Source organism: Oncorhynchus keta, chromosome 16 (assembly GCF_023373465.1).
Source record: "Oncorhynchus keta strain PuntledgeMale-10-30-2019 chromosome 16, Oket_V2, whole genome shotgun sequence".
NCBI lineage: Eukaryota > Metazoa > Chordata > Actinopteri > Salmoniformes > Salmonidae > Oncorhynchus > Oncorhynchus keta.
In genome coordinates this window covers 14,926,816-14,949,943 of record NC_068436.1, presented here as the reverse complement: position 1 = coordinate 14,949,943, position 23,128 = coordinate 14,926,816, and the positions used below count along the sequence as shown (strand labels likewise).

The following is a 23,128-nucleotide window of genomic DNA, read 5'->3' as shown; positions in this document are numbered from 1 at the left end:
GGAGAGATGAAGGAGAGGAGGAGGAGGAGAGAAGTGCAGAGGAGAGGAAGAGGAACGGCTCAGAGAGACAACTATAAAGAGAGATAAATGACTCATTCAGTCAGAGTGGATGGGGAGGACTGGAGTGGCCTCAGATTCAGAAAGTAAATCACTTGAACACTAAGGGGCAGTTTCCCAGACACAGCTTAAAGGCTGATTTTTGTGATTTTCCTGTGTTTTATATATATTTCCACACTTTGCGTTTGGAATAATACTGTGAAATAGCTGTTAGTGTAAGAGCTGTTTGAAAAGGCCGCCTGAAATTTCAACCTGTTTTGGTGGGATGGAGTTTTGGCCTTCCGTGGTGACATCACCATGTGGTAATAAGAAAGAGATTTCTAAACCTCTCTACCAGTAATGGCTCATTTTCAGTTTTCCCCTTCCCACTCAGACCACTCCCAGACATTCCTAGAAAAGTCATTGCTTAAGAAATTACCCTTTGCTAAGAAGCAATGTTTGTGTATTTTTGTCCATTTTAATTTAAAACAACCACAGTGAGGTAATTCATTCTTACCCAGTAATGATTTGATTTTGAGATAAAAACGGCTGCATTGGACCCTTAAGACTGGTCCTGGATTAAATCTCCATTGAACGTGTTTCTTGGTTTACCTGTGTAACAAACAAACACATCTCCTCTTTCTCATCTAAAGCCTACGGGTGATATTTGACGTACATGCAAACGAAAAGAGGGAACATTCATGTCGATATGATATCCTAATATGTTGTTTTTTTAACTTCCAGAGCGTTCTTGAAGTTGTAAACAAACCATCACCCCCATCTCAGATAATAGCTACACAAATAAAACAAAAATGGAGGCTGAAAACCATCAAACAGGAGCCGGAGGAAAAACATGCCTGTCATTTGACATTCCTCTCCCACAAATCCCTGTTTCCCCCTGTTTCCCCACCTGCCTTTTGGCCCCTGCAACACAAAGGGAAGCTCTCTGTTTCCCCCCAACTCCACTGAGTGGTGGAGTTGGAGGAGTGTCTCGGAACAAAACACATTCAGAGAGCTCTTTTATGTGTCATGACAGAGGGCTGTCCAGTGTAGTTAAGACTGGAGTTTCTATTCTATTCTATTTTCTCTCTTCCCAGTTCTACCACCTGTTACTAGAAGTATAGGATAGAACAGATGGAGTGTGTAGTCAGGGGTAGAGTGAGAGGAGGGAGCAGGGAGAAGGGGAAGGACAGGGCAAAGAGAGGGAAGTCAAGACAAACATGTGGTGAGAGGTGCTTTTGTCTTGGGTTGAGTGTGTTTGTGTGCCACTGTCTGTCTGTGTGTGGCTTTGGGGAATGGTACCATCCATGAGTGGACCTGTAGTGGAATAGATTACACATAGAGACCAGTGGTTACAGTAAAGAAGGGCATCACCCGGGCTGGAGGGTCCCCAGCACCCGACCTCTGAGTTATGGTGTTGCTGATGGCTGGAGGATCCCCAGCACCCGGTCTCTGAGTTATGGTGTTGATGATGGCTGGAGGATCCTCAGCACCTGGCCTCTGAGTTATGGTGTTGATGATGGCTGGAGGATCCCCAGCACCCGGCCTCTGAGTTATGGTGTTGATGATGGCTGGAGGATCCCCAGCACCCGGCCTCTGAGTTATGGTGTTGATGATGGCTGGAGGATCCTCATCACCTGGCCTCTGAGTTATGGTGTTGCTGATGGCTAGAGGATCCCCAGCACCCGGCCTCTGAGTTATGGTGTTGACGATGGCTGGAGGATCCCCAGCACCCGGTCTCTGAGTTATGGTGTTGATGATGGCTGGAGGATCCCCAGCACCCGGCCTCTGAGTTATGGTGTCGCTGATGCCTGGAGGATCCCCAGCACCCGGCCTCTGAGTTATGGTGTCGCTGATGCCTGGAGGATCCCCAGCACCCGGCCTCTGAGTAATGGTGTTGATGATGGCTGGAGGATCCCCAGCACCCGGCCTCTGAGTTATGGTGTTGATGATGCCTGGAGGATCCCCAGCACCCGGCCTCTGAGTTATGGTGTTGATGATGGCTGGAGGATCCCCAGCACCCGGCCTCTGAGTTATGGTGTTGATGATGGCTGGAGGATCCCCAGCACCCGGCCTCTGAGTTATGGTGTTGATGATGGCTGGAGGATCCCCAGCACCCGGCCTCTGAGTTATGGTGTTGATGATGGCTGGAGGATCCCCAGCACCCGGCCTCTGAGTTATGGTGTTGATGATGGCTGGAGGATCCCCAGCACCCGGCCTCTGAGTTATGGTGTTGATAATAATAAATAATAATAATATATGCCATTTAGCAGACGCTTTTATCCAAAGCGACTTACAGTCATGTGTGCATACATTCTACGTATGGGTGGTCCCGGGAATCGAACCCACTACCCTGGCGTTACAAGCGCCATGCTCTCCCAACTGAGCTACAGAAGGACCAGCGTGTTGATGGTGTTGATGATGGCTGGAGGATCCCCAGCACCCGGCCTCTGAGTTATGGTGTTGATGATGGCTGGAGGATCCCCAGCACCCGGCCTCTGAGTTATGGTGTTGATGATGGCTGGAGGATCCTCATCACCCGGCCTCTGAGTTATGGTGTTGATGATGATGGCTGGAGGATCCTCATCACCTGGCCTCTGAGTTATGGTGTTGATGATGATGGCTGGAGGATCCTCATCACCTGGCCTCTGAGTTATGGTGTTGATGATGGCTGGAGGATCCTCATCACCTGGCCTCTGAGTTATGGTGTTGATGATGGCTGGAGGATCCCCAGCACCCGGCCTCTGAGTTATGGTGTTGATGATGGCTGGAGGATCCTCATCACCTGGCCTCTGAGTTATGGTGTTGATGATGATGGCTGGAGGATCCTCATCACCTGGCCTCTGAGTTATGGTGTTGATGATGATGGCTGGAGGATCCTCATCACCTGGCCTCTGAGTTATGGTGTTGATGATGATGGCTGGAGGATCCTCATCACCTGGCCTCTGAGTTATGGTGTTGATGGTGGCTGGAGGATCCTCATCACCTGGCCTCTGAGTTATGGTGTTGATGATGATGGCTGGAGGATCCTCATCACCTGGCCTCTGAGTTATGGTGTTGATGATGATGGCTGGAGGATCCTCATCACCTGGCCTCTGAGTTATGGTGTTGATGATGGCTGGAGGATCCTCATCACCTGGCCTCTGAGTTATGGTGTTGATGATGATGGCTGGAGGATCCTCATCACCTGGCCTCTGAGTTATGGTGTTGATGATGGCTGGAGGATCCTCATCACCTGGCCTCTGAGTTATGGTGTTGATGGTGGCTGGAGGATCCTCATCACCTGGCCTCTGAGTTATGGTGTTGATGGTGGCTGGAGGATCCTCATCACCTGGCCTCTGAGTTATGGTGTTGATGGTGGCTGGAGGATCCTCAGCACCCGGCCTCTGAGTTATGGTGTTGATGGTAACACTCTCACCAAAGAGGCTTCACTAGGCTTTGTACAGTCCTACAGTCTACATGCTCTCACAAGCCCCGCTGTAGTTCCTATGTGGCTCAGTTGTTTTTTGTTGTTGATAAACCAACTTCTAACCACATCTTTCCTGCCTCTCCTCTCCTTTCATCTACTGTTTGGCACCAGCTCTCTCTCTCTCTCTCTTTCAGTCTCCTGTCTATCCTCTTTACCTTAGTGCTTCTGGCATGGCTGCATCAATTGTTCCTTTATTCTACCTCACTAACAGGAGAACAAAGAGTGAAGCAAAGTAATGCTATTGATACGTGTCTATCGTCAGTGAAAAGTAATGACCCTGTTATCAGTTCAATAGTGTTGTATCTAGTTGCACGACTCTGTGTTTTCAGCGACTGTGTTGAATATTAGACAACTGCTGGGAGATCAAATGATCATAAATCAATGTGGATGAAAGGGTTTGGTTGCTAAGGCATCACAGGTGCACACTGACATACAACACACAGCACAGACAGAGACTGACACACAAAAACCCAGAGACAAAGACACACACACCTGTACACTTGTAAATTGTAACTGGGCACATCAAAGTGTCTCGGGCAACAGTTAAGCCCCCATAACAAACATAGAAGAAGTCATATCATTAGGAGTGGCCAATAGGAAGTCCCAGGAAGTCATATCATTAGGAGTGGCCCATAGGAAGACCCAGGAAATCATATCATTAGGAGTGGCCAATAGGAAGACCCAGGAAATCATATCATTAGGAGTGGCCCATAGGAAGTCCCAGGAAGTCATATCATTAGGAGTGGCCCATAGGAAGACCCAGGAAATCATATCATTAGGAGTGGTCAATAGGAAGACCCAGGAAATCATATCATTAGGAGTGGCCCATAGGAAGACCCAGGAAATCATATCATTAGGAGTGGTCAATAGGAAGACCCAGGAAGTCATATCATTAGGAGTGGCCCATAGGAAGACCCAGGAAATCATATCATTAGGAGTGGCCAATAGGAAGACCCAGGAAATCATATCATTAGGAGTGGCCCATAGGAAGACCCAGGAAATCATATCATTAGGAGTGGCCCATAGGAAGACCCAGGAAATCATGGAGAAAAGCTGAAAGGAGCCCCTTTGAAACACTTAATTTGTTTATCTTTTAAAACAGGGTTCATAAAGGGTTATTCTGCCGGCCCCATAGGATAAACCTTTTTGGTTCTAGGTAGAACCCGCTATGGAAGGGTTCTACATGGAACCCAAAAGAGTTCTACCCGAAACCAAACTTTTTTTTATTGAAGGGTTATCCTATGGGGACAGCCGAAGAACCCTTTTAGGTTCTAGATCACACTTTTTTTTAAAGAGTGTACTCCTGTTCACTGAACCCAAGAGACTGGAGGGTCGAATAGGAAGTCATTCTGATACTGGTAGAGTTTCCTTTATAGTCAATATAGTAAAGGGTCAGGAATCATTGAGTCTATTACCATTGACGAGTAGCATTCAAGTTGACTTGAACCTGTGTGTTGAACTATTTGAGCTAGGGTTTCAAGTTTCAAATAGGGTTTCATGACAATTGATTGACCTCTGTATTCAACAGGTGACTATAGATGCCACCACCCACCATACGCCCAACAAACCCACTCACCGTCGTCGCTGTCAGCCAGGATGGTGACCTTCGCGCTGGGGAAGGTGGCTCCCACCTGGCCCCCCATGGGCATGCTGAGGGTTACGTTGAAGCTCTCTTCCTCCTCGTAGAGCGAATCGTCGATGATGATGATGCGGCAGGGCTTCTCCCTCTGGTCCTTGTCGAAGCGGAGCACGCTGGTGTGGTCCTCGGGACGCGTGATGTAGTCGCTGTAGGAGAGGACTGTGCTGGGGATGGTGCCCGTCGCACTGGCTGTTGGGAAAAGGAGTTCAGGGGTCAATGGTTAAGGGTCAATAGAAGAATGACAGGCAGTTGTGGGGGAAGGAGAGTAGTTTTATGTTACAATATATCTACAGTGCATTCGGAAAGTATTCAGACCCCTTGACTTTTTCCACATTTTGTTATGTTACAGCCTTATTCTAAAATGGATCAAATCGTTTTTTCCCCTCATCAATCTACACACAATACCCCACAATGACAAAGCAAAAACTGAAATATTACATTTACATAAGTTTTCTTACCCTTTACTCAGTACTTTGTTGAAGCACCTTTACAGCCTTGAGTCTTCTTGGGCGGCAGGGTAGCCTAGTGGTTAGAGCGTTGGACTAGTAATCGGAAGTTTGCAAGTTCAAACCCCGAGCTGACAAAGTACAAATCTGTCGTTCTGCCCTTGAACAGGCAGTTAACCCACTGTTCCTAGGCCGTCATTGAAAATAAGAATTTGTTCTTAACTGACTTGCCTAGTTAAATAAAGGTAAAATTAAAATGATGCTACAAGCTTGGCACACCTATATTTAGGGAGTTTGTCCCATTCTTCTCTGCAGATCCTCTCAAGCTCTGTCTGGTTGGATGGGGAGCGTCGCTCAAAGCCACTCCTACAGATCTCTCCAGAGATGTTCGATCGGGTTCAAGTTCGGGCTCTGGCTGGGCCACTGAAAGACATTAAGAGACTTGGCCCAAAGCCACTCCTGCGTTGTCTCGGCTGTGTGCTTTGGTCGTTGTCTTGTTGGAAGGGGAACCTTCGCCCCAGTCTGAGGTCCTGAGTGCTCTGTACTTTGCTCCGTTCATCTTTCTCTCGATCCTGACTAAGCTCCCAGTCCCTGCCGCTGAAAAACATCCCCACAGCATGATGCTGCCACCACCATGCTTCACCATAGGGATGGTGCCAGGTTTCTTCCAGAGGGGACGCTTGGCATTCAGGCCAAAGAGTTCACTCTTGGTTTCATCAGACCAGAGAATCTTTTTTCTCATGGTCTGAGAGTTCTTTAGGTGCCTTGTGGCAAACTCCAAGAGGGCTGCCATGTGCCTTTTACTTGAGGAGTGGCTTCCGACTGGCCACTCTACCATAAAGGCCTGATTGGTGGAGAGCTGCAGAGATGGTTGTCCTTCTGGAACTCTGTCAGAGTGACCATTGGGTTCTGACCAAGGCCCTTCTCCCCTGATTTCTCAGTCTTGGTGGTTACAAACTTCTTCCATTTAAGAATGATGGAGGCCACTGTGTTCTTGGGTACCCTTCCCCAGCTCTGTGCTTCGACACAATCCTGTCTCGGAGCTCTATGGACAATTCCTTCGACCTCATGGCTTGGGTTTTGATTTGAGGTGCACTGTCTTCTGTGGGAACTTATATTGACAGGTGTGCGCCTTTCCAAATCATGTCTAATCAATTGAATCTAACACAACTGCACACCAATCAAGTTGTTGAAACATCTCAAGGATGATCAATGGAAACAGGATGCACTTGATCTCAATTTCGAGTCTCATAGCAAAGGGTCTGAATACTTATGTAAATAAGATATTTCTGTTTTTAACTTTTTACAATTCTAAAAATATGTTTTTGCTTTGTCATTACGGGGTATTGGGTGTTGGATTGACGAGATTATTAATATTTTTGATCAATTTTAGAATAAGGTTGTAACGTAACAAAATGTGGAAAAAGGGAAGGGGTCTGAATACTTTACGAATGCACTGTATATCTATGTGTATTTTATTCATGTATTTCATCTTTGTAAAAACCCATTTGAATGATATATTTGACTGTATTCACCTTGCTGGGTGTAGCAGACGACCATGAGTTCCTGGCTGAGGTCTCCAGAGCGGCGAACAGGCACCAGCAGCTCCCCAATGTCCTCCTCTATCTTATACTCTGCCTGGGGGATGAACACCGTGGACTCTGCAGAGGAAAGAGGGAGAAACCATAGAATTCAGAATTAGAATAGTAATGTAATAGGATCTCTATGGGAGAAACACAGAGGATTGGCCATAGAGAACAAGAGAAGAAGAGTTTACAAGCCCAGGTGAGTCTGTACTTATTTGATCCATGCATATTTTGCTGCTGTCGTCAAATTGCCCAACAATGGAACAATAAACATGATCTGATTTGGGGATCTTAAATGAAGGATACAATTATATTTTGTCACGTGTCAATCCATGTAAATGAATGTAGCCTTTCCAATTGACTTAAAGCCTGTCTACTATTCATAAAGGATTTCATGTCGGAGGGCAAATCAAACAGACAATCTGCAGATAAGGCCGTTCATTCTTACCATCACCAGGGTCCACTATCTCCACAGTGGCTGTATCGGGGTACTCCAGCACGGCCATGACAGGCTCCGACAGCTGGATCTCAAAGGTCTCGCTGGTCTCAAACTCCTGGTCTTTGAAGATCTTCACCCTCCAGGTGGCCACTGTCTGGCCTGGGTTGAACTGGACCTGCTTCTGGGCCTTGCCCCGGAAGTCCTTGTCCTTCTCCGCAGTGCCATCCTTGGTGGTGATGCCTGAATAGAACCATATCGAACTGAACTAAATAGAACCTCATCTAATTACATTTAATTGTAATTTAGCTGAGGTAAGCTGAGCTGAACTGAATTGAGTTGAACTGAACCTAATTGAACTGAATAGCTTTATAATAATGGCACGTAGCACTGTGTAGTTTGCAGGGCCTCAGAGGATGTGAGTTGACTGCAGGTTGACTGTGATTTACAGACTGTAGTTGCCTGGTGAGCTCTCATTGTCTGTCTTTGTTCATATTTTCCCACTACTGTGTCGTCAAAAACAACTGTAAATATAGGAGCCTATGTATAAAAGCTTGTGTGTTGGATGTAGCCAAACAGACAAGCATGTTGACATTACCTGGTGACATCTATGAGGAAGGGCTATCTGACCCCTCAATCAAACTAGGTTTTTCACCAGCGAAACAGGAAATGGGTCATCAGTCAAACAGGAACACACAGAGGGCAGATTGATAACCAGGGGGTCTGTTTTATTCTTAGGCTTCTTCTAATGGCAGGGTAATAACAGACAAAGTACACTCCATGAAGACCCTTAAAGGGCCAATCAGTCTTTTAACACAATGACAGGTTAATAGGTCCTGCTTTCTGAATAGTCTCTCCTCTGACATTGACATTTTTTTGAAGTCAGAGTTGATGGTGGTGGATGATTGAAATATTTACACCCCATTAGGGATAAAATAGTGGCAATTTAAAACTACCTTTATCTGAATGGCAAGCAGAGAAAACAATGGGAGAAATGTACTAACTCAGATATATCACTTGGGGGATGAACCAACGAAGTGCAAACCAGTTCCAACATGGTACACTCTTAGAAAAAGGGTTCCAAAAGGGTTCTTCAGCTGTCCCTATAAGAGAACCCTTTTTGGTGCCTGGTTCTACCTGGCACCAAAAGGGTTTTCTACCTTCAATAAAAAGGGTTGGGACAGCTGAATAACCCTTTATGGTTCTAGATAGCACCTTTTTGTCAAAGAGTCCACGCCCTTGGCATCGACTAATGGGGATCCTAATAAATCAAAAATCAAACCAAAATACTATAGATCTGATGTAAATCCTGTTCAAGACATTCAGTACCATAGACATAGAATCTCCATGTCAGCCATATTGAGTGTACCCATGAGTATTCTGTAAAATGACTGAGGAGCCTTGTACCCATTGTATCCATTCTATTTCTATGTTAGAGGTAAACACTGCTAATGGGTCCCCATTCTAGTCATTCTATATCTATGTTCCCTTACATAAAAACCACATGGTTTCACATGTGGAAAATCACAATTTCACGTAAAATTTCACATGTGAAATCATGTGAAAAAATGTTTTTTGGAACACTTCACATGTCCCATTCTAGTCATTATATTTCTAGGTCAAGAAGTAAATACTGCTATAGGGTCAATTTTGGTCATTTTATATCTGTGTTTATAGGTAAATATAGTTATAGGGACCCTTCTAGTCATTCTATATCAATGTTTAGAGTTAAATACTCCTATAGGACCCATTCTAGTCATTCTATATCTATGTCTAGAGGTAAATATTGCTATGGATCCCATTTTAGCCATTGTATTTATCTGTTTAGGTAAAGGCTGCTGTTGATCTGTGGTAAATACTGTGTAAGACTTCCAATACTCACTGACAAAGGATGTCTCTCCCAGGTATCCCCTGCGTCTGAGCGTCACCTCCAGGAATTTGGCGTCCTCATCCACCAGATAGTACTCCTTCCCTAGGCTGATCCACGACCAGTTGAGCCGGAATGGCTGCGGCTTCAGCTTGTTTCCACCTGGAAGTCGAAACTTTGACATCAGTTTTTGTAAACTCATTGAGCCCTATGACAAAAGACACAGATATTTTAAATTGTGAAGGGTAACTTGATAACTTAATGTCAGGGCTTACCCCCAAATCCTCCATCACAGGCCTCTTGAGTGATGCCTTGTTTCTAATTTCCTCTCTCACTCCATTGTTCTCTCTCTCTCTCTCCCCCCCCCCACTCTCAGTCAATGCCTGGCTAGGGTTTCTCACCTCCTCACCCAGATATGTGTGTCAGTTTCCTGGCTCCTTTGGCAGGGTTGCCTGCCCGTGGCTAGACTCTTACCTTCTTACCAGTCTCGGGAATGGGCCAAAACAGGACAGAGAGAGAGAGACCAGTTTTTAATGGATCACTTGCTGACACTGCAGCCGAGGTGAGTAAGACATTTAAACGTGTTAACCCTCACAAGGCTGCAGGCCCAGACGGCATCCCCAACCGCGCCCTCAGAGCATGCACAGACCAGCTGGCCGGTGTGTTTACGGACATATTCAATCAATCCCTATACCAGTCTGCTGTTCCCACATGCTTCAAGAGGGCCACCATTGTTCCTGTTCCCAAGAAAGCTAAGGTAACTGAGCTAAACGACTACCGCCCCGTAGCACTCACTTCCGTCATCATGAAGTGCTTTGAGAGACTAGTCAAGGACCATATCACCTCCACCCTACCTGACACCCTAGACCCACTCCAATTTGCTTACCGCCCAAATAGGTCCACAGACGACGCAATCTCAACCACACTGCACACTGCCCTAACCCACCTGGACAAGAGGAATACCTATGTGAGAATGCTGTTCATCGACTACAGCTCGGCATTCAACACCATAGTACCCTCCAAACTCGTCATCAAGCTCGAGACCCTGGGTCTCGACCCCGCCCTGTGCAACTGGGTACTGGACTTCCTGACGGGCCGCCCCCAGGTGGTGAGGGTAGGCAACAACATCTCCTCCCCGCTGATCCTCAACACGGGGGCCCCACAAGGGTGCGTTCTGAGCCCTCTCCTGTACTCCCTGTTCACCCATGACTGCGTGGCCACGCACGCCTCCAACTCAATCATCAAGTTTGCGGACGACACAACAGTGGTAGGCTTGATTACCAACAACGACGAGACAGCCTACAGGGAGGGAGGAGGTGAGGGCCCTCGGAGTGTGGTGTCAGGAAAATAACCTCACACTCAACGTCAACAAAACTAAGGAGATGATTGTGGACTTCAGGAAACAGCAGAGGGAACACCCCCCTATCCACATCGATGGAACAGTAGTGGAGAGGGTAGCAAGTTTTAAGTTCCTCGGCATACACATCACAGACAAACTGAATTGGTCCACTCACACTGACAGCGTCGTGAAGAAGGCGCAGCAGCGCCTCTTCAACCTCAGGAGGCTGAAGAAATTCGGCTTGTCACCAAAAGCACTCACAAACTTCTACAGATGCACAATCGAGAGCATCCTGGCGGGCTGTATCACCGCCTGGTACGGCAACTGCTCCGCCCTCAACCACAAGGCTCTCCAGAGGGTAGTGAGGTCTGCACAACGCATCACCGGGGGCAAACTACCTGCCCTCCAGGACACCTACACCACCCGATGTTACAGGAAGGCCATAAAGATCATCAAGGACATCAACCACTCGAGCCACTGCCTGTTCACCCCGCTATCATCCAGAAGGCGAGGTCAGTACAGGTGCATCAAAGCTGGGACCGAGAGACTGAAAAACAGCTTCTATCTCAAGGCCATCAGACTGTTAAACAGCCACCACTAACATTGAGTGGCTGCTGCCAACACACTGTCATTGACACTGACCCAACTCCAGCCACTTTAATAATGGGAATTGATGGGAAATTATGTAAATATATCACTAGCCACTTTAAACAATGCTACCTTATATAATGTTACTTACCCTACATTATTCATCTCATATGCATATGTATATACTGTACTCTACATCATCGACTGCATCCTTATGTAATACATGTATCACTAGCCACATTAACTATGCCACTTTGTTTACTTTGTCTACATACTCATCTCATATGTATATACTGTACTCGATACCATCTACTGTATGCTGCCCTGTACCATCACTCATTCATATATCCTTATGTACATATTCTTTATCCCCTTACACTGTGTATAAGACAGTAGTTTTGGAATTGTTAGTTAGATTACTTGTTGGTTATCACTGCATTGTCAGAACTAGAAGCACAAGCATTTCACTACACTCGCATTAACATCTGCTAACCATGTGTATGTGACAAATAAAATTCGATTTGATTTAATTGGACAGTGACTCAGATAGATACTGTAAGTGACAGTCTGTTCAAGGGAATAGCTGTCTCTTTGACTCTGTCTGTTTGTTTGTTTGTTTGTTTGTTTGTTTGTGTTTGTTTGTCTGTCTGTCTGTCTGTCTGTCTGTCTGTCTGTCTGTCTGTCTGTCTGTCTGTCTGTCTGTCTGTCTGTCTGTCTGTCTGTCTGTCTCTCTCTCTCTCTCTCTCTCTCTCTCTCTCTCTCTCTCTCTCTCTCTCTCTCTCTCTCTCTCTCTCTCTCTCTCTCTCTCACTCTCTCTCACTCTCTGTCACCTCTGACCCAAACAGAACAGTATTAGCAGAGGGGTTAAAGGTGAGGTGCAGAGAGAGGCTCCATTACTCCTGGTGACTCACTGACATGGCAGCCCCAGCCATATCCTTTAAGCATCAACCCTATCCCTTTAAGCACCGGCGGTATCCCTTTAAGCACCAGCAGCACCTCTGAGGGACAAGGGTAACTTCATGTCTACTTCATGTCTATAGGCTTAAAATAGACCTTTTACCCCTTGGTGTTAAACCTTAGTATTGTGAAAGTAGCTCACATTTGTTGTGAGATTTGCAGCTGGACAGGATCTTCTGTAAAACCTCAGATTTCAAGCGATTAAGGTCATTTTTCTCAGCTTGAAGTGTATCTACCTCATTAGGCCCCATGAAGAGAACAGGTGCCATAAAACACACATATGAACCAGACCTGGGTTCAAATACTATTCTAAATCATTTCAAATATGTTGCCTGGTCTCTATTAAGCTTACCTGACGCAATGGGACCAATATAATAGTCCCAAAAGTACAACCCCCCCCTTTTTTTATAAGGTATTAAATAAGATATCAAACAGTATTTGAACCCAGGTCTGAATCTCGTAGTCACCTGGCACTGATCACCATTGACTATAAATTGCTTCCTCTGCCCTTAATCCATACTATCTCATGACTCCTTTATCCTTCAAAAGAAAGTATTCCACTCGCCGCTTGACATGGGCCGCTCTGGACAGACGGAGTTACTTACTTAGCCAATAGCTTTCTTAATGCTTAAATCTTAATCCCAGGCTTCTTTTTAATAACTGCGGCCAAACGTCCAAACGCCTTGGCTTATCCCCTCTCTGACAGGCCCTAGGAGGACCCTTGACCTTGTGTCTGATTGGCCAGAGCTTAGTGGGTTCAGAGAGCCGCGGAGGTTAGAGAGGTGTTGGTCGGTTTTGCACCACTGGTCACAGTGGCAGAAAGGCCTTATTAGCCTGTTATTAACCTGACCTTAACTCTGAGCAGCCATGGAGGAAGTAGGTCAATGTCAAGATAAGACCCTTTCATATTAACCCTTCACTTCCTTTAGTGTAGCGGTGGTTGTGGTCATCAGAATATCACTCTATTTCTATGGTTGTAGCGCCAGAGTTGAGGATTTGGTAGGTAGACTGAGAAAAGGCTGTGTGATATTAACCATTGATCTCCCTCTAGCAGAGGAGTGCTAGTGTTAGCCTAGTAGCATAGTGGTTGCCAACATACGGTGGTGGATTTGGTTAGGTCCGTGTCAAGAAGTAAATACCCTTGATATTATTAACCCTGTTGTGTCCTTGGGGTTTTTGAAAGGTGCTCTAAATTCAATGTATTATTATGTGTTATTCATATCATTATTATCACACTCTTGTAGCATGATGGTTGCAGCACCAGAGTCGAGGATTTGGTAGATCAATGCGGAGAAAAGACCCTTTCGGATATGAACCCCTACATAACAGAAAACTAAGGAAAGGAAGGCAGAACCAATCCTCTGAGGGGTGACAGAGAACCTGTGAGAGGAGGCTAACTAAAGAAATAAACTCTCACTAGGCTTTATGGAGGACAAGAGCATGGAGCATCTGGTTCATTCATACAATGAGCCTACATTGGGGTTGGTTTTGCCTGGCTGAGGGAGAAAGGAGCTGTGGGCGTTCTGCTATGTGACTGGGGAGAATGAAAACACTGGAGGGAGGAGATGGGGCAACTTCCTCAAACCCACATGTCAACATGGCACGCCGGGCCATAACCGAGACACAACAGGGCCAGGGATAAACCACACTCCGCCAAGCCTGGGTGTCAATGACGGTGGATTGGATTGAATTGAACTGATACCAACTCGGTGGATTTTTTGGGGGGGGATTGATTAAATTGGATCGTTTCACTTCTTTCACTTGTTCATGTAAATCACACACACACACACACACACACACACACACACACACACACACACACACACACACACACACACACACACACACACACACACACACACACACCAGAACCGAACCGCCACCCTCCCACCCCAGCCATCCCCCAAATGTATAGTATAGTAGCCATGAAGTCCCAGTTTGACATAGGAGCCCCTAGCACCTAACGGTGTCTATCCTTGACCATGCTCATATTTCTGACAGCTCCGGCTAAAAATACAGGAAGCATTCATCATGTTTGTCTTTGCCTGCCACAAATTCCACCACGCTTGATGAGTGCACATGTGGCCAATTGATAGACAAGATGAGCCAGTTAACTTCAAAATAAGATTTGAGTGTTTGATTAAGTGTATTTGCATTTAGCCTGAGTGGAAATATCAAACACCTCTTGAGCATCTTTGAAATGTAAAATGGAAGTGCAGTGACTGTTGACGTTCGTCCGTCACTTGTACCTATAACGTACAGTGCACATAAACTAAATGCTACATGACACATTAGTCACACCTCAGTCCATCACATTAACTATAATAATCACTTATCAAGGGAGAAACTTGATTTATAAAACCTGTATAACTTTCTGCTCATATCTCCGCAAACCCACAGAATCTGAAGGAGTGTTTTCTGTTCAGAAAGGCACGTGTTCCTAGGCAGGCTGCCCAGTTTACACAAAGCTGATATTGAGCTTAGTGAGCCTGTATTGTGTGTCAGATAGGATTATCGTATGAACATAGTCAGCAACAAAAAGACTCACTCTGGCATCCAGACTGGCAGTCTATCTGACAGCTTCTGGTTTCAGCTCTGACACTGTTACCTTCAATACATAATAATGCCATTTTATCTTGAGTATTGCATAGAAATTCAATTTCTAACATGGTGTAGTTTGTCTGGTGAAATACTGTAGATGATGAGACTGTGTAAATAAAATAATATTGAAAACAAAGGAGTCAATTGACCTGTAAGAATTAGAAACAGACTATTCTGCACTGGGGAAATGAATTAATATGAGCGCTAATGACAATATTTAATTGAATTGATCAGCTGCTGTTATTTCTCAATTGTCACTCAATTAACAGGGTGAAATAAGGTATTGGAGTTCATTTGAGTTGAAATCCTCAGAATAACCTAAATCAACAGGCCGATAAAATAGGACAGATGAGATTTAAGGACATCTAGCATTTACCACCTGACCTGGTGCCTGTTAAAAGAACAGATGGGAGTCAATTGGAAGAAAAGAGCAGAGGAAAAGTCTTCCCTAACCATGTCTCCATTTCCCAGACCTGATAGAGATACGTTGTGACACCATGACATCGCTGTGACACTATACATACATCATGTTATACATAGATGCACAGCCAGTGGAGGGGATCTCAAAGCCCTGGCTGTGTGATATCTGAGCCTTTGAAAACGCTATGACAACTATGACAAAGGCAATGTCGTCATCATCCATATATTTTGTGTGTCGTCCAAGAGAGTTGGCTGGCAGGCAGGCCTCAAAAACAAATCAGCACCTGCTACAATGATGATACAAGCACACAAACATACCCTTTAAAAAATGACAAGGTGATATCATTACAATCTGAGCTGTCTGTGTATAATCAATTACACTAATATCACAATCCATCCCCCAGGTGGACATGATCAGAGCCATAGACATGACTGTGAGATAGGGGGCTTCAGATCCAGCCGGTGTGACACTTCAGTCAGCCATAGTCTCTCTCTCTCTCTCTCTCTCTCTCTCTCTCTCTCTCTCTCTCTCTCTCTCTCTCTCTCTCTCTCACTCTGTGTCTCAGAGAACTCCTGCCAGAGCTTCAGATTCTGGAAAAAGAAGCTGAGTGACAGCTGCGCCCTCCCACCCCATCTCTCTGTCCCTATGTTGGCTTTGTCCCTCCAGGATGAACAAGGGACAGCAGGCCACTGTCTGGGTGGCCCACAGCCCACTGCTCTGGCATGTCTCTCTGCCTCCCTCCCTCTCTGCCTGCCTGCTTTCCTTTCTCAAACTCAGAGGAGGGAATCCTGTCAGATACCGTGTCCAGACCTGGCATGGAATCCAACCACACCAGACACGGATCCAGTGGTGTGTTGTCAAGCACACTATACACTTTCTGCTTTCCATTAGAGAAGGTCACATCACTACCACTAATTCAGATAAACCTAAAGTGAAACTGAGTGGTAGCCTTTCAGTGTTTGTATAAAACTCCATCTCAAATGATATATAGACAGATTAATGCTCAGCGCTGCTGCCTATTTAAATGAACTGAGGCGTCTTGCAGAAGTGAAGAGGGACTCCTTCCTTGGTATTTATGAGAGCAATAACGTGGATAGAGTATATAAGGCTAAGTAATGGCCACATTCCCTCTGAACCAGGTGTCTCTGCTGGTTCTGATGTCTCTAACTGATTTACGAACTAATTTATTACAATCTTTACAACTAACATATCAACCACACTCCCAGCTCACATTTCTTTTGCGTTTCAAACTGACAATAATACTAGTTCTCACCATCAGATGAAATGTTTTATAGAAGACGGCATTTTGAAACGCCCCTGTTTCAGGCTCTTAATACATTTGTCCTTAGAGTGATTTATTAATGCGAGGCTAATCGTTTGAGTAAGCAGTAAGCACGGACAGTATATCACAGGCACTGCTAAGTGTTGGCCCCTGGACATTTTTCATGTTCTTAGACCTGAGTGAGAAGACTGCATGTTTTCCAGGTATGGGGCTCCCTACGGTGCATCCACGTTTGGATAACTAACTCACACGGTAGCTAGCTAGCTTGCCCCCCTATGCTCCAACAACATGTAACTTTAGTGGCTAACAGGTCAAATTAATTTACCACTGTCATTTTAATGACCTGTCAGGGGATTTGCCAAGATTCTCAAGATGGTCTCCTGTGAGCCTCGATGACTAAGGATATAATGGAGACATCAGTTAGGTTCATTCCGTTTCCAAACATGTTTGATTGTATCTCCTGACTGTACATCAGAGGAGGCTGGTGGGGGGAGCTATAGGAGGACGGACTCATTGGAATGGCTAAAATGGCATAAATGGAACGAAGTCAAACGTTGTTTCCATATGTTTGATGTGTTTGATATCGTTCCATTATTCCATTCCAGCCATTACAATGAGCCTGTCCGCCATTGCTAACGACCAGCACCTTAGCTAACTAGGTCCCATTGTTGCAAAGAGTTATGGGATATTAGATACCCTTGTTTTAACCTTTGTCATCTTCAACCTTGACCATGGTCAGCAATCCATCCATAAAGCAACCAGCAGCCCTACAGAAAACCCCCCCAGTGTCCTTTCATTCCACCTTCTTCATCAGGTCATCAGGTCCTATTTACATTGCTACAGTATTCATAGCCATACATAGATATACTTAGGATGGTGGGTGGGACTCAAGAGGAGGGGGGGGGATATTATTGGTCAGAATGAGGTTTTGACAGCCAAGAGAATGATGCAAGGGTGAGCAACAGAAAGCGGCGCCCATGTAAGTATATCCCTGCTGAGTGACAGGAATGAGGACCATGATTATTACATTTCCTCATTCCTCTTTTTATTTATACTGGGTCACACTGCACTCTGCACTCTGCGACATGGCCCGGTATAAACTTGCAGAAATGTACATTTTAGCAATTTAGCAGACTCCCTTATCCAGAGTGATTTGCAATCAACTAAAGTAGGCAAAACAACCATATATATACAAAAATAATAATAATGTTTCATTGTCACATACAGTACACCGGATAGGTGCAGTGAAATGTGTTGTTTTCACAGGAGGCTAGTGAGGTGAGGGGAGGACGGCTCATATTGGGGAGGACAGCTCATATTAATGGCTGGAATGGGATCAAACACATGGAAACCATTTGTCTGATGAGTTAGATACCATTCCATTTGTTCCGTTACAGCCATTACTATGAGCCCGTCCTCCTCCTGTGGTTGTTTTACAGGGTCAGGGTAGTACGGCGTCCCTGGAGCAAATAAGGGTTAGGTACCTTGCACAAGGGCACATCGCTACATTTTTCACCTTGTCAGCTCAGGAATTCAAACCAGCGACCTTTGGGTTACTAGTCCAACACTCTAACCGCTCGGCTACCTATGGCCCTTATTATTACAGTCCGTACAGCCATCAACAACATCTGTATGAATATAGATTTCACATGTGGTCCATTAATTTAGTCATTATATTGAGGTGTACGATCAGAATTTCTATACAATTTATTCATTTACAACGGCTTTCTCTTTTTTTAAGGTTGGCGCTACAGTACAGAAAGTATATTCTCAAATGCCAGTGTGCTCAACTTAGTTTCCTCTGGGGCATTCTGAAGATCCCATGGTTGGGATTTTGGATTGGAGGAGCCAGGCATATTAATAGATCCTATTGGCCACTGCCGTGCACTGTAAAATAACACTGACTCCAGAACAGTGACCTGATCTGGGCCGGAAAGGCAGCATGCCGCACATCACAAGGTGACAGAGAGACTGGGACACCCCCAATGGTGCCACTGGCGCTTATTGCATCATTTTGGAGAAAACGAACCTAACTGTCCCATGGCAACTGGCCAAAATGAATAATTTAATCATATACACACACACAACACTGAGTGTACAAAACATTAAGAACACCTGCTCTTTCCATGACAGACTGACCAGGTGAATCCAGGTGAAAGCTATGATCCCTTATTGATGTCACTTGTTAAATCCACTTCAATCAGTGTAGATGAAGGGGAGGAGACATGTTAAATAAGGATTTCTAAGCCTTGAGACAATTGAGACATGGATTGTGTTTGGTTGCCATTCAGAGGGTGAAAGGGCAAGACAACATATTTAAGTGCCTTTGAATGGGGTATGGTACTAGGTGCCAGGTGTACTGGTGTGTCAAGAAAGGCACGCTGCTGGGTTTTTCACACTCAACAGTTTCCCGTCTGTATCAAGAATGGTCCACCACCAGGAGGACATCCAGCCAACTGTGGGAAGCATTAGAGTCAGCATGGGCCAGCATCCTTGTGGAACGCTGTTCTGAGGGCAAAAGGGGTGCAACTCAATATTAGAAAGGTGTTCCTAATGTTTTGCACACTTAGTCTATATGCCATTTAGCAGACACTTTTATCCAAAGCTACTTACACTCATGCTTGCATACATTTAACGTATGGCTGATCCCGGGAATCGAACCCATTATCCTGGCATTGCAAGAGCCATGCTCTAATAACAGAGCTAAATGAAACGACTAAGTGGTGTCAGGATTTTTAGTGAATCCTCACAGAACGTACAGACAGGGAAGGAGTGATAGAAGAGAGAGAGGAAAGGAAAGGTGCATCTGCTAAATGACTAAAATGTCAATATAAATTAAAGAGAGGATAGATACGGACATACAGATGTGGGATCTTGATTTGATCCCCCTGTTGCAGGATAACTTTTCTGCAATGTAGGACATTTAAAACATGTAGTGTACTTGAGGTTTGAAAAATGCTTCTGAAATTTGTCATTTACACTCTGAAATGTCAGACTTAATTTTCCCTTATGAAAAATGTATCCACCCCTACAAAAATGTCTATTAATTATGAAAATAATTCACATTTCCCGTTGCTTAAAGATTATTTTCCTGCTGTGGCAAAATGGCTCAAATTAAGACCCTACATCTGTGCAGAACAAGTGTGCAAGTGACACATCTTTAAACAGACAGCGAGAGAGTAGAATATAATGTAAAGTATAGAATATAAAGACAATTTTAAAAGAAAGTATGGGGAGCAGCAGACAGCTTTGCCATATGGAAGCAGACATGAATAACCTCTAGGGGCCAGACATCATAACACCAACACTCTCCCAACCCCAATAAATCTATCTGCCCCGTGTCAGGAGGTAAGGAGAGAGCGAGAGAGAGGGAGAGGAAGAAGCCTCCGCCTCACAGTCACAGTATACATGTAGGTAGACCTTCGACTGGCACCAGGGGACAGTAAATCGTTGGCCGGCTGTTGACATAGCTGACAGGTTAGATCCGAACACACACTTAGGAAGTCATGGTGCCTGCTGTGTAAAATGGCCGTGACCCATAATTCCCCTCCTCTGAAAAAGTGCCATTCTACCCCTCTGGAACAGAACAGGGGGCTGTAATGCAGTCAAACGTTCCTATCTGAGTATTGGCTTTGATCTCTGGGGGTTGTGAGTGGGGTCTGTGGGGGACTATGAAAGGGGATACTGCCTGTCCTGGAACTCTCCCAGTCCCATACACCTGTCTACTAGGGTTCCAACTTCACTTCCAGGTATGTCTGTGTGTGTGGCAGGAGACGGGAGTCTTGAAGGCAGGAAGCACATTCCTTGTTCCCAGGAATGATCGCATAACACTATTACCTCTGCCACTGGTCTACTGTCATTCCCCATGCAGCAGGAGCCTGGAGTGAAAGGGGAAGCTACCAGATTATAAAACCGAGAATGATTCAACTCTATTCAACACAGGGAGGCTATTTTCAAGATACAACCAATTAGCATGACTAAATATGTACATTTTTATCATCGCTATTACTATGAAAACTAAAATGGCACAACCTCCTCTTGCATAACGTATTAACCTTGGCAGAGTTTGCCTGGAAGCTAATATTCACTATCTACTCACTAGCCTATCATTTTCTTCATGAGCGCTCTTTAAAAAAGAGATGTAGACTTCCCATATCTATCTAACTACCTGGATGAGTTTAAAACTCTGATGCAAGACTCTGTTCAGGAGGAGTGTAAATTGTTATCGTATTGTTACGCTGATTGGAGCGTATTGTTACGCTGATTATTGTATTGTTACGCTGATTGGATTGTATTGTTACGCTGATTGGATCGTATTGTTACGCTGATTGGATCATATTGGTACCCTGATTGGATCGTATAGTTACGCTGATTGGATCGTATTGTTACGCTGATTGGATCGTATTGGTACGCTGATTGTATTGTATTGTTACGTTGATTGGATCGCAGTGTTACGCTGATTGGATCGTATTGGTACGCTGATTGGATTGTATTGTTACGCTGATTGGATTGTATTGTTACGCTGATTGGATTGTATTGTTACGCTGATTGGATTGTATTGTTACGCTGATTGGATCGTATTGTTACGCTGATTGGATTGTATTGTTACGCTGATTGGATCGTATTGTTACGCTGATTGGATTGTATTGTTACGCTGATTGGATCGTATTGTTACGCTGATTGGATTGTATTGTTACGCTGATTGGATCGTATTGTTACGCTGATTGGATCGTATTGTTACGCTGATTGGATCGTATTGTTACGCTGATTGGATCGTATTGGTACGCTGATTGTATTGTATTGTTACGTTGATTGGATCGCATTGTTACGCTGATTGCATTGTATTGTTACGCTGATTGGATTGTATTGTCACGCTGATTGGATCGCAGTGTTACACTGATTGGATCGCATTGTTACGCTGATTGCATTGTATTGTTACGCTGATTGGATCGTATTGTTACGCTGATTGGATCGCAGTGTTACACTGATTGGATCGCATTCTTACGCTGATTGGATCGTATTGTTACGCTGATTGGATCGTATTGTTACGCTGATTGGATCGAAGTGTTACGCTGATTGGATCGTATTGTTACGCTGATTGGATCGTATTGTTACGCTGATTGGATCACAGTGTTGCGCTGATTGGATCGTATTGTTACGCTGATTGGATCGAAGTGTTACGCTGATTGGATCGTATTGTTACGCTGATTGGATTGCATTCTTACGCTGATTGCATTGTATTGTTACGCTGATTGGATCGCATTGTTACGCTGATTGGATCGCATTCTTACGCTGATTGCATTGTGTTGTTACGCTGATTGGATCACAGTGTTACGCTGATTGGATCGTATTGTTACGCTGATTGGATCGTATTGTTACGCTGATTGGATTGTATTGTTACGCTGATTGGATCGTATTGGTACGCTGATTGGATCGTATTGGTACGCTGATTGGATCGCAGTGTTACGTTGATTGGATCGTATTGTTACGCTGATTGGATCATATTGTTACGCTGATTGGATTGTATTGTTACGCTGATTGGATCGTATTGTTACGCTGATTGGATTGTATTGTTACGCTGATTGGATCGTATTGTTACGCTGATTGGATGCTATTGTTACGCTGATTGTATTGTAGTGTATTTTTGTGCTGATGCTGATTGTATTGTAGTGTTGTGCTGATTGTATTGTAGTGTTGTGCTGATTGTATTGTAGTGCTAATTGTATTATATTGTTGTCCCGATTGTATTGTAGTGCTGATTGTATTGTATTGTAGTGCTGATTGTATTGTATTGTAGTGCTGATTGTATTGTATTGTAGTGCTGATTGTATTGTATTGTAGTGCTGATTGTATTGTATTGTAGTGCTGATTGTATTGTATTGTAGTGCTGATTGTATTGCATTGTAGTGCTGATTGTATTGTATTGTAGTGCTGATTGTATTGTATTGTAGTGCTGATTGTATTGTATTGTTGTGCTGATTGTATTGTATTGTAGTGCTGATTGTATTGTATTGTAGTGCTGATTGTATTGTATTGTAGTGCTGATTGTATTGTATTGTTGTGCTGATTGTATTGTATTGTAGTGCTGATTGTATTGCATTGTAGTGCTGATTGTATTGTATTGTAGTGCTGATTGTATTGTATTGTAGTGCTGATTGAATTGTATTGTTGTGCTGATTGTATTGTATTGTTGTGCTGATTGTATTGTATTGTTGTGCTGATTGTATTGTATTGTAGTGCTGATTGTATTGCATTGTAGTGCTGATTGTATTGTATTGTAGTGCTGATTGTATTGTATTGTAGTGCTGATTGTATTGTATTGTAGTGCTGATTGTATTGTATTGTTGTGCTGATTGTATTGTATTGTTGTGCTGATTGTATTGTATTGTAGTGCTGATTGTATTGTATTGTAGTGCTGATTGTATTGTATTGTTGTGCTGATTGTATTGTATTGTTGTGCT

At 44.4% G+C, this 23,128-nt stretch overlaps 1 protein-coding gene across 1 annotated transcript in view; it reads right to left on the bottom strand.

The window, feature by feature from the left end:
- frem3 (Fras1 related extracellular matrix 3) overlaps positions 1–23,128 on the bottom strand; it is a 70,982-nt gene that overhangs the window by 29,771 nt on the left and 18,083 nt on the right. The window contains exons 3-6 of the mRNA XM_052464779.1: positions 9,495–9,641; positions 7,625–7,855; positions 7,126–7,251; positions 5,082–5,333 (exon numbers count right to left, since the gene is read on the bottom strand). Coding sequence (XP_052320739.1) covers positions 5,082–5,333; positions 7,126–7,251; positions 7,625–7,855; positions 9,495–9,641 — 756 coding nt within the window. The remainder of the gene's footprint in view (positions 1–5,081; positions 5,334–7,125; positions 7,252–7,624; positions 7,856–9,494; positions 9,642–23,128) is intronic.